Source organism: Macaca nemestrina, chromosome 6, assembly GCF_043159975.1.
Source record: "Macaca nemestrina isolate mMacNem1 chromosome 6, mMacNem.hap1, whole genome shotgun sequence".
Lineage (NCBI taxonomy): Eukaryota > Metazoa > Chordata > Mammalia > Primates > Cercopithecidae > Macaca > Macaca nemestrina.
The window spans coordinates 166497417-166512903 of NC_092130.1; the positions used below are offsets into that span (position 1 = coordinate 166497417).

Genomic DNA, 15487 nt, shown 5'->3' on the forward strand with positions numbered 1-15487 from the left:
CTTTTTTACATTTCACTTTAACTATGTGACATTCTCGTTTGCACCAGCATTGTGGATTATTTGCAGAACTGCAATACAATGTAGTAACCTCGCAAATCGTGTTTCTCAAAAAAGTAACAAAAACAACAGTGCTCAAAAAATTAAGAGCCATGTAGCTAACCCTTGACTGCCAGTATGTGCTTTTGATGTCCCAATTCTGTTAAACTTCAGAGAATGAGAGACAGGGTGCAAATTCACAGGGTTGATGGCGGTGGGGAGCTGATAGGAAGCTGAATTCTTCAGCTCCGTTAAGGAATAGCGAAGGAGAAAAAGCAGCTGATTTTGATTTAGGGAAGGGCGCAGAATAAGAGTTTTGGGGCAAAAATCTTTTACTCCTGGAAGCAAATTGATAAAGAAAACATGGCTTTTCCTTTGTGATTGCTTTTTCCACTTATTCACTCATACATAACATGCTCATTGTGAGTGAAGTTCTGTAATTAACTAGGGGAGGAGGAAGAGGAGAAATCTGGCCCCCAAAGATTAAAAAAAAGATTTCCATTAAGATGACTTCTCTGGGCAGTGGAATGCATTTGGAATTATTAGATCATAATTCAAACTGGAAAACTGGAACTTGATCCTTTTCATAGAGAGGAACTGTTGGAGGGCCCACAGCCTCTCACGAATGGGCAAAGCCAGAGTGCAGCGAACTTAGGACACAAGGTTCTAGAATCAGCTCTCCCATAAACGATGTCTAGCCTTGGGCAACTGAGTTTGTCTCTATAGGCTCCAGCTTCCTCCCTGCACCAAAGGTTTCTTCCAACGTGCACGGACAGCAGTGGGTACAGTGGCTAAGAACTTGAACTCTGACTGCTGTTTTGAAATTCTCACTTTACATCCCCTGCTGTGTTTGGTTATGTGATTTTTCTGTGCTTCCTTTTCTTACCCTAAAATGGGGATGATAATGGTGTAGTCTACGTTGTCATGAGGGTATCTTGAGGGTGGAACGTAGAGAACAGGGCTGTGGCTGGCAAAGGCAAGTCCTCACCCCGTGCTCTCTGTTACTACTGTTAATTTCTTAAGGCTCCAGTGGCCCCCTTGCTATGGGCTGAAGTGCGTCCCCCTAAAATCCATGTTGAAGTTCAAATCCCCAGTACCTCAGAATGTGACTGTATTGGAAACAAGGTCTTCTAAGGAGGCGATTAAATTAAAATGAGGCTCTCAGGGTGGGTGCTGATCCAACCTGACCGGTGTTCTTACAGAAAAGGAAATGGGGAAACAGACAGCTATACAGAGAATCGGCAAGAGGGTGGCCATCTGCAAGCCAAGGACAGAGGCCCCAGAGGAAGCCAACCCTACTGACTCCTTCTAGATTTCTGGCTTGCAGAACTGTGAGAGAATAAATGTCTGTTGTTTAATCCCCCAGGCTCTGGGATTTTGCTATGGCAGCCAGCAGATGAATACACCCTTCTCCCCCTTCTGTTAATAAACTGCTCCCCGATCCAGGACTGAAATGATCTGAATGTTTTTAAGACAGTAGGAAACAAATCTATATCTAAGAACAGAACTTTAATATTCTTCCCTTCTAGCATTCAAATTCTACACACTCACGAAAATGGGTGGGGAAGAGAACAGACGCGACTGAACACACAGGGCTTCATTTCTTGACAGAAATAATAAAGAATTCTAGAGCCGCCGTGCAATGCAGCCAAGGCAAATGAGCCTGTTTACTGTCCTCTCAAATGTTTGAAAGGACCTTCAAATAACAAACACCTTGGGGGCCCTGTCCTACATTTGGCTAGAAAGGTTTCAGGAAGATGATGCCCCCTGAGTAGTCTGCGATGTGGAATGACCAACTGTCTGAAGTCTGAGGTGTTCCAGCCACTGTTGGTCAGACCACAATGAAGCAGGGCAGACCCTGAACACGTCTCAGAAGCCCCAGGAAGCCAGCCCAGCGTGAGCCACGCGGAACCCCAGGAAGGGGCGTGAGGACATTCTCCTGGGAGAGGTGGTCACGGGGGCAAGAGCTCAAAGGGTAGCCTCCTGCCCCCATGCCCTTTTCTGTCCCCTTCAAAACTCTTCCACAGTGTCAGGAAGGAAGGAAGGTAGATTTGGGAGAGCTTTAAAAACTGTCTTACTCAAAATTCAGGCCAGGTGCAGTGGCTCATGCCTGTAATCCCAGCACTTTGGGAGGCCGAGGCAGGCAGATCACCTGAGGTCAGGAGTTTGAGACCTGCCTGACCAACACAGTGAAACTCCGCCTCTATTAAAAATATAAAAATTATTCGGGTGTGGTGGTGGGTGCCTGAGGTCCCAGCTACTCGGGAGGCTGAGGCAGGAGAATCCCTTGAACTCGGGAGGCAGAGGTTGCAGTGAGCCGAGATCACGCCACTGCACTCCAGCCTGGGTGACAGAGCAAGACTCTGTCTCAAAAAATAAATAAAATAAATAAACAAAAAATAAAACAAAACAAAATTCACTGTGAAATGTTTGTGGTAAGAAACTGAATCCTTCAGAAAAAGCGGACATTATACAGAGACTCCAAGGCCCGTTAGGAGAGCCATCAACAGCCCAGCCTTGTGAATGTATCTCTCGCAACTGCATAGCTTGGATTCATGAAGAACTTTGCAAGGATGGAAGGCATACGGGGCACCACGAAAGTATTTTATACACATACTGAGGGAAGAGAAGTTACTTGCTCTTTGGAAATCACTGCCATTTATTTTTTATGTGGAGAATCTCTAAAATAAAAGTGCAAAAATGTTGATGAAGGATTATTTACATAAATATTTCATCGCATGCTCTGGTAATTCTGTGGGAAAACATCCATCCAAACCTTACCTCCCAGACAGGTCACACCGAGACTCAAGCTTTAATTTACATGAATGTATTTAAAGTGGCAAATTCAAAAAGGACTATTTATTTATTTATTTATTTATTTTGCTATTTGGGTAAAAAGTTAAAAGAAAAAAACCACACAAATATCATTACATGCAAAGTTTTACTGTGATTTTTTTCCCCCATAAATGCATTTAACCCACCAATTCTACAAAGTCTATCTTCCAGACACACCTGCACGTGGACCAAATGATACTTATGCGAGGGTATCCCCCGCAGCACTGTTTATAGCAGTGAACAGGCTGGTCCCAGCCCGATGTCCCTGCAGAGTGCATGAGTTAATCACTAAGGCACACACACACATGAAGTACCGCACATTGAAAAAAAAATGAAGCAGGTCTCTAGGTACTGGAATGGGGTCAAGGGATAACAGCCAGGGGCAAAATATGCCACCTCTCATGTCAGGAAAAGGAGGGAGAAATGCATATCTATTCACTTATTTACACATGCCTAACAAACATTGGAAGCACAAGCTAGAGATGAATAAAAATGGTTATCTGTACCTGGCACGTGGGGTTGTGGGAACAAGACTTCTCAGTTTATATCGCTTCATGTCTTGTTTTTTGAACCATGTAAAATATCTAAACATAACTTGTAAGTCTTAAAAATTTTTCTTTTTATTTAGAAAAAAGTTCTCAATGTGGGTGGGGTGTCTGAAATTGTATGTGAAAGTTTTGTGCCTATGTGCATTTTCTGGAATAGGTACCAGAGCTCCCGTTAAGATTTGTTCGGGGACACATGACAAAGACTTCCAAGGCCTGCTGCTTCTAAATTAGCCAGAATAATTTAAGGCATTTTCCCTTCTCTTTGCATTTTCACCTCAGCTATCAGGATCTGTAAAACATTCCGTGTATGGGAAAGTCAGCCCAAGGAGTACAATATAATCACAGAATCTCATCTCACGCTTCTCTGAACACAGAAAGGAACATAAGGCAAGAGCCAAGCCACACTCGGGTCTGTTCAGCACACACTTCTCCGTCAGTGCCTGGCTGCTGTGTTATCAGGTGTCCTCAGAGCCATGAGCTGCTAAACACTATCAGGAAACAAGCTGAGACCGACCCTGCGAAATTACATGATTGTTCCCCTCCAGAACACCATTTATTCATTTTCAAGACACTTAATGAAAAACAGCAAGCTGGACTTTTAAACCATCTCTTACCCAACAAATCATCTCTCTGTAATTTTTCACAGCTTCTGCAAATGCTAACTAGAGTGAACAAATTTAAAAGGGAACCCCATTTGTGTAGTAAGTAGCAAAATCTGATGCCTACGAAATGTCAGAACGGAGGCAGTAAAGGAAGTCCAGCGTCCAGAGAGCGAGAGGCAGGAGAGGAAGCAGCGGCCCGGTACCTGTGCGGCCCTTCTTGGCCCACGAGTCACCCCCGCAGGGCCTGTCTCATTTTTCCCAGGAGCTCCTCGATGATTTTACTGCTTTCCCTAAACACTAGGTCATGGCCATTTAAAGCAAGTGTGGGAAGACCGTTTCTCATTGTTTATGACTGTGCTATATATATAATTTTGTGATGATCTAATATGGATAGTGTCAATACCTGCTCGTGGATTTTTCCTGTTTTAATAAACACTTTAATGTAAAGCTGGAACATGAAAATACCTCAAACATAAAGCACTCAACAGAGTAATGGCCCACTTGTGTGGCTCTGTAATTATATGCTACGTAGAAAACGCTCCTTAATCACAGGTCTCAGATTGATCTCTCTGTCTTGGCTGCACAGTGCTCAGGAAAGGGACAGCGTCTTTGTTTTAAAATTCTTGGTGTAACTCCATGTTCTCTGGTCTTTCTTCCCACAGGAGTTGACATTAGCAGCTGTTCAAACAGAATACAACTGCTCTTTTCCAAGCTAATTAAAAAAAAATGTATATAGATTTCTCAGTATATGTATTTTTAAGAATGTGTAGGCAGATACGGGTTTGAAATGCCTAGGCATTAGTGTGCTTGGGGTGTGTTTCTGATCACAGTGGCAATGGGGCATGAAGCAAATGTCTAAATATACCTGAATCACGATATATTCGACTAAACTTTTTAATGTCACTAAACTCTTCTTAATACCCTATATTTTTGGAAAACTTACTAGGTCACCGAAATGTTATAAGCAGTTTCAGTCTCATATGACTGGGGAGACTCAGATTCACCTTTGGGGCAGATCATTTCATGACCTGGGAAAGATCACATTAAGGGTGAACAAATTTAAACCAAGTCCTCTGAAAAACACCTGGAGGAATGTAGAGGCCTCAGAAGGACGAGCTCTGTGTTTGGTCGCAGAGGCTTCTGTGAAGGTAGAGAAGAACCTTGGTCTCCGCAAAGCTGGAGTTTTTGGGTGGTGAGGCAACAGGGACTTTCTCTGCTCAGTGTGTGGCTGGCTCTTGTGTTGGTGGCTGTATGTGTCTGTGGCATGAATCCAACTCAAGTCAGAGCAGGCACCAAAAAGCCACCCAGGCCCGGCTTTTGTGGCTCAGCCTGGACTGTCCACGGGTCATTTCAGACTATGTGACTTCCACCAAAGAACTGGCTGACATGGGATACCCCCATCCAGATGTGACTGCCCAGGTGAGAATCCAGGACAAGACCGCAGCCCTGTGGGTAGAGGTGAGGCTCCCCTCCAAGGAGGGCATCCCTCTGTCAACTGCGCTGGGTGGGCCAGTGAAGGGCTTCTCTGTCCTGGCACCTTGGAAAGTGGTTGGAGGGGTAAGGTTTTCTCCGGTAACTGGTTGTATTCTGAGCAGGGAAACGGCACTGGTGTATCCCCCACGCTGGGGTTGGCTGGGAGTGCAAGCAGTGAGGCCTGGGCTGGGAGGCAACAATGGCAACCTGGAGTCTTCTCTTCCATCATCTGCAAACTCTGTGAAAGTCCTGTCACCTTGTCTCATCTGTGCCACGGGGTGTGAAGGGGACATGTGAGCTCAGGGGACAGACCGGCCTCCTCTGATCTGCACAGGGGGGAAGGACGGTGGTGGGGCCACTGGCCAACAGGCTAAGCTGTGACCTCACCAGGCCAGATGTTTAGATGAGGGGCTGCAGAAAGGGGCGGGGTGAGGAGGCAGTCCTGGAGGGAGGACAACAGGGGCACACAGGCACTGTCATTTGGGTGTTGATGGAAACACGCCCTGGCTTTGCAGTCACGCTGTGCTTACCCTAGTGTTCACCCGCTAGAATGTGACGCAGACGAAGCTCCCAACCTCCAGGCATCGGGCCTGGCACATTCATTCATTCATTCATTCATTCATTCATTCATTCATTCAAAAAAGTGACAAGTGATTCTGAGGAGTAACCCTGGTAAAAAAGCTGTGAGCATTTCTAGGAACTCTGAGTAATAGTCCCAGCAAATAAACAAATCTATATAAAGTGTATACCTTTAAAGTTACAAAGCAAACAAAAAACTCCCAGAACTCAACAACAGGATTACAAATCAACTGCACTCACTTCCCCACGACCGCCCATGCTGAGAGTCTCCCGCTGAGCAGTTCGGCCATGTTTACAGGGCTCAGTGCAAAGCTCTCCCTGCAACCCTCCACTCCCATCTCCTCTGCTTCTCCCTGGCTCTTGGTGCCGGCCATCTGCGGACACTCGCTGCTTTCTCTACCGAGCCTACTGTTTAAAACACCTGTGTTGTCTGCAGTTCCTCTATCCGATTTTTAAGTTCAACAGTATATCCGCAACCATGATTCCTGTCACAATCTGTTTAAGGTGCTTTCAGTGAGTTCCTGGACAGTTCCTTGTGGGTCTTCAGTGTTCCTTGGAGTTCATCTAACTGGACTTTTTCAGCTGCCCTGATGGGAGCCTCTGTGTGGAAATAGTTGCTAACTAGACCAAGATTTATTCTGCTCTCTCCTCCCCTCCATGGACTCACTGAATACATTTATTTCTTTTCATGAGGATTTTGTATTTGCATTTGATGAGATGAGATGGGGACTGTTAGGTAGGGGTGAGTGAGTGGGAAAAAAAGCCCCTTTGTTACCTGACGCACAGCTCCAAGAGGGGAAGGTGTATAGGGGTGCGTGTGTGCATGTGTGTGTTTGTGTGTACACGTGCATGTATGAGACAAAAGGTCTTGTTGGACATGTGAGGAAGCTGGATTTTATTCTCTGACCAATAGAAAGTCACCGAAGAAATTTAAGCAAGAGAGTATGGTAACATTTATGTTTTAGGTAAAACGAAAAAGGGCAAGAAGTGAGGTTGGGCGATCAGGTGGTAAGAGTAATGGTGGAAATGAAAAGAGAACATATTTGAAATATATTATTGAGATAAAGTTAACAAAATTGAGTGGGAAGCCTCAAAAAATTAAAAATAGAATTACCATATGTCTTAGTCCATTCCTGCTGCTATAATAAAATACCTTAAACTGGATAACTTAAAAAACACAGAAATTTATTGCTGACAGTTTTTGAGGCTGGGAAGTCCAAGATCCAGGCACTGGCAGAGTTAGTATTTGAAGAGGGCCTGCTCCTCAAAGATGGTGCCTTCTGTGCCCTCACATGGTGGAAGGACAAAAGGGCTCCTTGGGCCTCTTTTGTAAGGGTAGTAATCCCATTCTCAAGGGCTCTGCCCTCATGACCTAATTGCCACTCAACAGCCCACCTCTTAATACCATCACACTGGGGGTTAGATTTCAACACATGGATTTTGGAAGGACGCAAACATTCAGACAACAGGACCATATGATCCATCAGTTGCATTTCTGGGTATACACCCAGAAGGGCTGAAAGGAGGGGCTTGATGAGATTACTTGTACACCCATGTTCATAGCAGCGTTATTCACAAGAGTCAAAAGGCAGAAGCAACCCGAGTGCCCATCAGCAGATGAATGTTGAACTCAATGTGGCATCTGCATATGAGGGGATGCTATTCAGCCTTAAAATGAAAGGAAGTTCTGACACAGGTCAGAACATGAAATCTTCTACAAGAAATAAACCAGTCCCAAAAGGACAAGACTACATGACTTCTACTCACATGAGGCACCTACAACAGTCAAACTCATGGAGACAGAAAGGAAAGGGGCAGTGCCAGGGGCTGGGAGGAGAGAGTGGAGGGTTTTGTTCAATGGGCACAGAGGTTCAGTTCTGTAAGGTGCATAAAGAGTTCTAGAGGTGAATGGTAATGACGGCTGCACAACAGTGTGAAGGTACTTAATGCCACTGATCTGTAGATTTAAGAATGGTTAAGACAATACATTTTGTTATGTGGAATTTACCAGTTTCTAAAAAATGTGGTGGGCAGTGGAGAGACCCTCATGTGTGTTGGCCATGTTCTTGGGTGAACAAGTGGGGAGATGGTGGGAGAGGGAATCTGAATACTTTAGATTTGAAAAAGTTGCTAAGACAGTCAAGTGGAGAAGTAAACTATTCAAGTGGACAAGAAAACCCTTGGGAGGGAGCGTGGAGAGAAGCAAGGAGAGCTTGGAGAAAAGCAGGGTGGACCCAAAGAAAAGTCAACATTTCGGATAGTTTAGAATGAAAATATGTCTCTTTCTCATTTTTAACTTGAGTTAGAGAAAATGCCCCATTTTATTAATAGCAATCATGTATCACTACACTTATGAAAGACAGTCCCTGCGTCTTCTCTTCACTACTTGCAGCCGGTCTGGTCAAGCCTGAGAGCTGATTCTGCTAGTGCCCACTGGAGTTGTGGTAAACTATGGGGGACTGTTTTTGGCACAGATTTTACCATAGTAAAATGTAGCATCCTGAGTTAAAGCCCCTGGGTTTAGAGGCTCAAGTCACCCACAAGCAAAAGGTTTTATTTCTCATGGTTTTTTCCCCCTTAATTTTCTCATTCACTGCAGATGACTCACACTCTGAACTTCTTCGAAATAAAATGCAGGTACTGAACCATACTTTTTCTCTATCCAAAGGAGAAAAAAACTTTAAAATTGTGAATGATTTTTAGGGTGGTAAAGGCTAATTTTTATAAGTGGGTGTTTTCTTCTAGACATATTGAAAGCACGAGCAAAAAGGCCACCTGTCATCACGTTATGGGTTGGTGTAAGGAAACGGTAGTTTTGAATCGGCCTTTGCTCATAAAGCCTTCTAAGAAATCTGAACTCAGAATGTCAGAGCTGGCAAGGCCCTGGGAGGCCACCTGCACCCGCCCTGTCTCAGGCCTCCTGACGGGAAGCCCGCGCCTGCAAGCTCACCACTCACTCCTCCCTTGCCAACAAAAGTCTCTTCTTAAAGCCCACTTCATTTTATTTATGTACTTCTTAGAGATGAGGTCTCACTCTGTTGTCCAGGCTGGAGTGCAGTGATTTGATCATAGCTCACTGTAGCCTCAAACTCCTGCTTAAAGCCTTATTTTAGCAAAAAAAACAATTCCATGGAGGCTGAGAGGGGCCTTCCAGATTCAACTTCGCATGGCAAGGGCTCTGGGCAGCGGCAGTGCAGGACACAGGCCACGGGGTGGTTTTCCAGACGTCTCGAGTGACAAGTGTGACGGAAGGCCCTCCCCAGGCCAGGGTACGAACTCCGGTCCCACCCTCAAAACACTATCGGTCCAAAAGACTCATGCTGGGCACTCCAGAAAGGCATCCGACAGAGAGCGAGAGATGCTCGTTTGCCCAGGTTCGCGACAAGACTATTCTGCTCTTTCCTGGCTATTTTTCCTGCCGATCACGCTGGAGCTAAATCCCCAGGGACCATTGTGCAGGGTGACTCTTGGTTGGGAAGAAAGGGAAAAGGTGAAAAAAGCAGGGCAGCGTAGGGCAAAGAGGATGTTTTGACCTGGTCTCGTTGGAAATATACACATTCTTGATATCTCTGTTTACTTCCTGTGACCAAGACTGTAATAAATAGGTAAGAGTGACAAGTTTTACAAGTTGAGACAATGCAAAGGGAAGAGAACTTGGATTTACTGAGTCATCAACAATGGTGACATGACACCAATTTCAACAGTGAGCCCACATGCTACATATGCTACATGCTTGAGTGGAAGAGAGTGAAGGGAGGTGAGTAGGCCTCAGCCCGGAATGCACTGGAGACTTGCTGGAGGCACAGACACAAGCTCCAGACCTGGGCCCCAGCCCCAGAGCCTCTGAGGTAACGGCAGACAGCATAAACGACCAACAGAAATAAGACTGCTGGAGCACACAAGGGTTTGCTGAACCCTTATTCAATCCTGCTATGCCCAGCATCTGTTTAATTCATGACCAAGATGCTGAGATGGAGGAAGGACGGCCAGAGCAAGAGCAGAAGGAGCCATCAGACACGAAGGCTGGCTGGCCCAAAGGATGCCGGGACATGCGAGCTTCCAAAGCAAGCTTTGTTCACAAAACAGAAGGCATTTTTTAAAGAGACAGGGTCTCGCTATGATACCCAGGCTGGTTTTGAAATGCTGGCCTCAAGTGATCCTCCCACCTCAGCCTCTTGAGTAGCTGTGATGACAGGTGTGTGCCATCACACCTGGCCACAAGATAGCATTTCTCAATGGAATGATGTTCACAGCAGAGTCCTGTTTCAGACACAAAATTATCTCCTTGAAAAACAAATTGTGTAATTAAATTTCTTGTTCATTTAAAATGAGCTGTATTTTTATCCTCTCCCAAATCATTTTAAGGATACATAGCTGATAAAAGAAATCTGGTCTTCATAAATTCCATGAATTCTCAGTGTCCGACAGACTTCCAAGTCTAGCCCAGCTTCAAAACCACCACGTGAACCTGAGCACTGCTCATCATGAGTCCCGGACCCTTGTTGGCTGATCTGAGTAATCAGACTCATTAGCTTACTATTCTCAAGCAAATAGATAGTCATTTGACCTTAATAGGCATGTTTTTTACATTCGAGGTAAAAATGTAAAAGTTCACTTTGGGAGGCCGTGACGGGCGGATCACGAGGTCAGGAGATCGAGACCATCCTGGCTAACACGGTGAAACCCCGTCTCTACTAAAAAATACAAAAAACTAGCCGGGTGAGGTGGTGGGCGCCTGTAGTCCCAGCTACTCGGGAGGCTGAGGCAGGAGAATGGCGTAAACCCGGGAGGCGGAGCTTGCAGTGAGCAGAGATCGCGCCACTGCACTCCAGCCTGGGTGACAGAGCCAGACTCCGTCTCAAAAAAAAAAAAAAAAAAAAAAATGTCAAAGTTGGATCAGGGTGTTATGAAAAAATTACTGAGGCACTAAGGCTGAGAAAATGTAGAGAAACTAGAATTGAATGAAGGTGCTCTTTCCTCCTGCCTAGAAGGTCAGAGCAGTAAAAGTCAGAGACATGTAGGAAACTAACTTTAATAGCAAGTGACAAGAGGCAAATCTGTAAAGCCAGTTCCACACTGTCCTTGAGTTCTGAAGCGAGGGTGAGGCAAGGCAGCCTGAACATCTGATACCGGGGGGGGGGTCTCACCCAGCTGCCAGAATGACGCACGCCATGGTGTGCAGAGAGGAGCCATGTTTAACTCACTTGCTGCATATCCTTCAAGTCTGAACAGCTCTTATACTGAAAAGAGGCTCAAAAGGAGAGAGTGGATGGGCAAAAGCATGTGGATGGCTGGCATGGACACGTTGGCACATGCCAATGTCTTTCCGGTCGCGGGGACAGCACCCCTCTGCACACACAGGGCAGAAGAAGGGGGAGGACTGTGGGGCTGAGCAGAGGCAAGCCTGGGTCTCTGCTTCCCAGGGGGCAGAGGCCTTCTGCTCCTGCAGTTCCTATGTCTTTTGTTGGACTCCACGTCTAAATTCTCATCCCTTATTGCCTGACTTTTTGATGATGGCCTCTGTCTCCTAAGATTCTGGTCAAGCTGCCTAGTTTCCTGGACGTGGACATGGTCAGGACCTCACCCATGCCCTACTGCTTCCTACCGTTGTGGTTGAAGACGCCCTCCATTTCCATGTTACTTCTGACCCACATCTGCTGTCTGTTGCTGTGCAGTTCCTAACACTGCAAGGGAACAAACATTTTTTTTTTTTTTTGAGATGGAGTCTTGCTCTGTTGCCCAGGCTGGAGTGCAATGGCACGATCTCTGCTCCCTGCAACCTCTGCCTCCTGGGTCCAAGCGATTCTCCTGCCTCAGCCTCCCGAGTAGCTGGGATTACAGGTGTCTGCCACCACGCCTGGCTAATTTTTTGTATTTTTAATAGAGACAGGGTTTCACCGTGTCGGTCAGGCTGGTCTGAACTTTTGACCTCAAGTAATCCACCCGCCTCAGCTTCCCAAAGTGCTGGGATTACAGGCGTGAGTCACCATGCCTGGCTGGGAACAAACCATCTTATGAGTTTCCTTGCATTACAGGAAATAAATAAATAAATACATAAATAAATAAAAAAGGGAAATAAGAAAAAAAATGGATACAGTTCTGAGCCCCTAACCACTGGCTGGCGTAAGTTCACAGCAGGTCTTGCTCATTAAGAAGCACCTTCTTGGTAAACATAAGGCATTAGAGGGTTTGTGAGGGGCAGAGAGTGACTTTCCAGGTACAAGAATGTCAGAGAGTATCATAGAGGAAAAGGAAAATGGTACAACATAGCAACATTCAAAAACCCAACCTCCACCAGAAGTTTTCCGGACAAAGCCAAGTGTGATGAATGCTTAGTTCTTTCGCCTTGGCTAGCCTGCAACTGCGAACACCAGGAAGTAAGGAACACACCACAGGAGAGGCACGTGCAGAAGAAATCCTTCAGAACAAGTGTTATTTGAGGCAGGCTTAAGTTCACCAGGGCTCCTCTGCAGAACAGACTGATTTCAGGAAAAGTTGTGCTTTATTTTCAACTCAAATTCAAGGACTTATACTGAGGCAACTTTAGAAATATTCTGGCAACAGGCTAAAAGCCAGCATGGCCCAGATCGCTAAACGCAAAGCCTCCACGCTGCGAAGCCCACCGCTGTTCCACACGCATGGGCAGCATCAGCAGACGTGGAAGTGGACACCTTTGGCTTTTGGCCAAAGTCTGAAAATCCTCTGCCTTTCTCTTCAGATTTCTGGAGAAACAACAGTCTAATTCTTCCTGTTTCTTACCGAGGTAACAGTAAACTCACATTTAGGCCCTGAGAAATCCGGAACATGGCTTGGCCCATAATTAATCAGGGGAGCTGATTAGTAGCTGTTTTCTCTTGCAGCTTCATTAGCTCCCTGGAATGACTCACCCTCTGGAGCCAGGGGATGGCCTCCAAGAGGTGTCATGACACACAGAAGAAGGTACAGATGATAAAGGAAGGAAGCAACTGGAATGTTCTGAAATCAGTGTTCTTCTCTAAACTGATGTCGTATCTCACTACACCACCCTGGAAGTGAGGAGATCACTCATTATTTCTGAATCATGGGTGAAATCCTCATTTCCTCTTCAGGTGCTGATGGACTGGAAATGCCCAGAGAGTCAGTGACCATGTGCTGAAGCACAGCTGACAAGGAAGCTCATGAACATTGACAGGAGCAGAGGCGCAGAGACAGAAGGCTTCAGGGCCACTTCCAGTAGGCGTCTGCCACCCATGCCCTGACTCCTACCTTTGTGGTTGAAGATGCCCTCCATTTCCATGCTACTTCTGGAGTGGGCGATGCACAGTGAGCCACAGGGGACCAGGCCTTCGGCCGCTGGGGAGCGGTCAGTGGTCCGCACCAGACACCAGTCAGGCTTGTCGTGCGGCCGCTCCAGAACTTCCACGGTCTGGCCCCGTCGGATGGTCAGCTCGTTGCTGTTGCAAGCGGTGAAGTCGTGGATCACCACTGTCAGCTCACAGCCACCGGAGAGCTGAGGGGAACAGAGGAAGAGAGCACAGGTCAGCCAGTGTGAGCCATGGTGCCTTCAGGCACAGCTGGGAACTCCGTGAGGTGGGTGGAGAGCCTCCCCTGCCCCGGAGTGAGCTGAGTGCTCCGAGGCTGTGCGATCACTGTGCTCCCCAGATGAAAATACGATTTTTCATAAGAGCTTCCAAATTTCTTGAACCTTAGACATTCTATTTCCTTCCTCACAAAGTGGTATTATATATACACTCATCTTTTAACTTACGGCAAACTGAAAGAAACTCTGTTTGAAGGCTATTTGGGGGATTATCATGAAATATGGTGATAAAATGAGATAAAGTTCTGCTCCAAATTTCTGTTCCGACCCAGTGTTGGGTGTCCCATGCTTTGGAGTATGCAGGCTCTTTAAGCATCCCTTGGGTCAGGAAGGACGCAGCCACAAGAAGGGGACTGAACAGGCAATGTGCTACGACCCTGAAACCGAAGCAAAGCATGCCTGCCTGTCTTCAGAATCCTTCCAGCGCCCCCTCCTGCTTGTCCAGGGCCCCCCTTGGTGTGACTCCCGAGGCCCTGTGGTCTGCCCTCAGATTCCTTCTAGGTTCCCCTACTCCAGGCCTCAACATGCAGCAGCCACCACAGGCTCTGCAGACATTGGCTCGTTTCCCAGAGGTCCTGGATTTTCTGGCCTTCGGTTCCTCCAGCCTGACGTTCCTTTCCCTCCTTCTCTCCTTTTACCACGCTCACTCCCACCTACGCCTGCTGAAACTCTTCTGGGCCTTAGAAGCTCATCCATAAACTCTCTAACGACACACACCCCATGGCCTCCGCCGGTAAAACAAGTGCATGGTCTTCTCATGACTGTCTGCTTCAGATGGCCTGAGCCCTGGTGTGTGTTCCCTTAGACTGTAAACTCCGTGGGGACAGGGCTCATGTGCTCATTAACATCCCTCCTACCTAAGAATCTTTTCGTTTTTTTTCTACATAAGAATCCTGAGAGCAGCTCCTGGTCTCTGCACTGTCCCAGGTTCTCTCTGCTGTTTCTCCACTGTCCCCCTGCATGGGCTCTTCAACCACACCCTCAAGCTGACTCCTCCCGCGCTAGCGTCCCAACCGTGGACGGCTTCCGGTCCCTGCTGAGCAACTGGATGCTTCCCTGTCCCCCCAGTGCAGAGTCTAGGACATGACTCATGATGCCCTCCCACTCCCAACTCTCTTTTTCTTCTGGTGTTGCCTTTTGGGTAACAGTATCACCATCAAGTCACTCAAGCTAAACAAACCCCACTCTCCTCCCTCCAAATGCTGTGGAGCAGACGTTGGGCAGCTCTCCGATCACTTCCTTTCTCCGCACTCCCATACCAATCACTTCACTGGATCCCACAGGGGCTCCTAAGCGGCCTCCCTGACGGACTCCAGGTTCTCCTTCCAAGCCATCTAAACACTGCTGGCAGGAGACCTTCTAAAAACACATCATCCTCTTATGCAAAACCCTCACACACAAAGGCCTTAGCATAGGATGCAAAAGTCCCCCCAGCGGCCAGAAGCACCTCCTTCTTCCTCCTGAGGGGTCCTGCCTGTAAGTGCCCCATACCATCCCTTTTGCTGAAAGCCCCCACGTCCCCTCTATTCTAAGCTCCCCACTGGCTCTGAGAGGTCCCCCTCGTGCCTGTCCTCCATGGCACCTCAATTCTGAAGTGAGCCGTGCCTGGAGTTACACATGTGTGTGTCTGCCCTCATCACCAGAAGCAGGTTCACCCCACTCTTCTGTGAACTTTCCATTTCTGGACTAGGAGGGCGGAGATGGGGCTGGGCACAGTCACCCTGAGTCCCCCAGTGCCAATGGTGGTGGTAGGCATGTGGCTTAGAGAAGCGGTTAGGAGTGGGACTCCTCAGCCTGCCTCGCACTGTGCTCTGCATCCAGCCAGCATTCAAATA

At 47.0% G+C, this 15487-nt stretch overlaps 1 protein-coding gene across 6 annotated transcripts in view; it reads right to left on the bottom strand.

Moving 5' to 3' along the window:
- LOC105492335 (trio Rho guanine nucleotide exchange factor) overlaps positions 1 to 15487 on the bottom strand; it is a 368213-nt gene that overhangs the window by 76400 nt on the left and 276326 nt on the right. For all 6 annotated transcript variants that reach the window (XM_071099091.1, XM_071099090.1, XM_071099092.1 and 3 more), the window contains exon 34: positions 13319 to 13562. In XM_071099091.1, coding sequence (XP_070955192.1) covers positions 13319 to 13562 — 244 coding nt within the window. The remainder of the gene's footprint in view (positions 1 to 13318; positions 13563 to 15487) is intronic.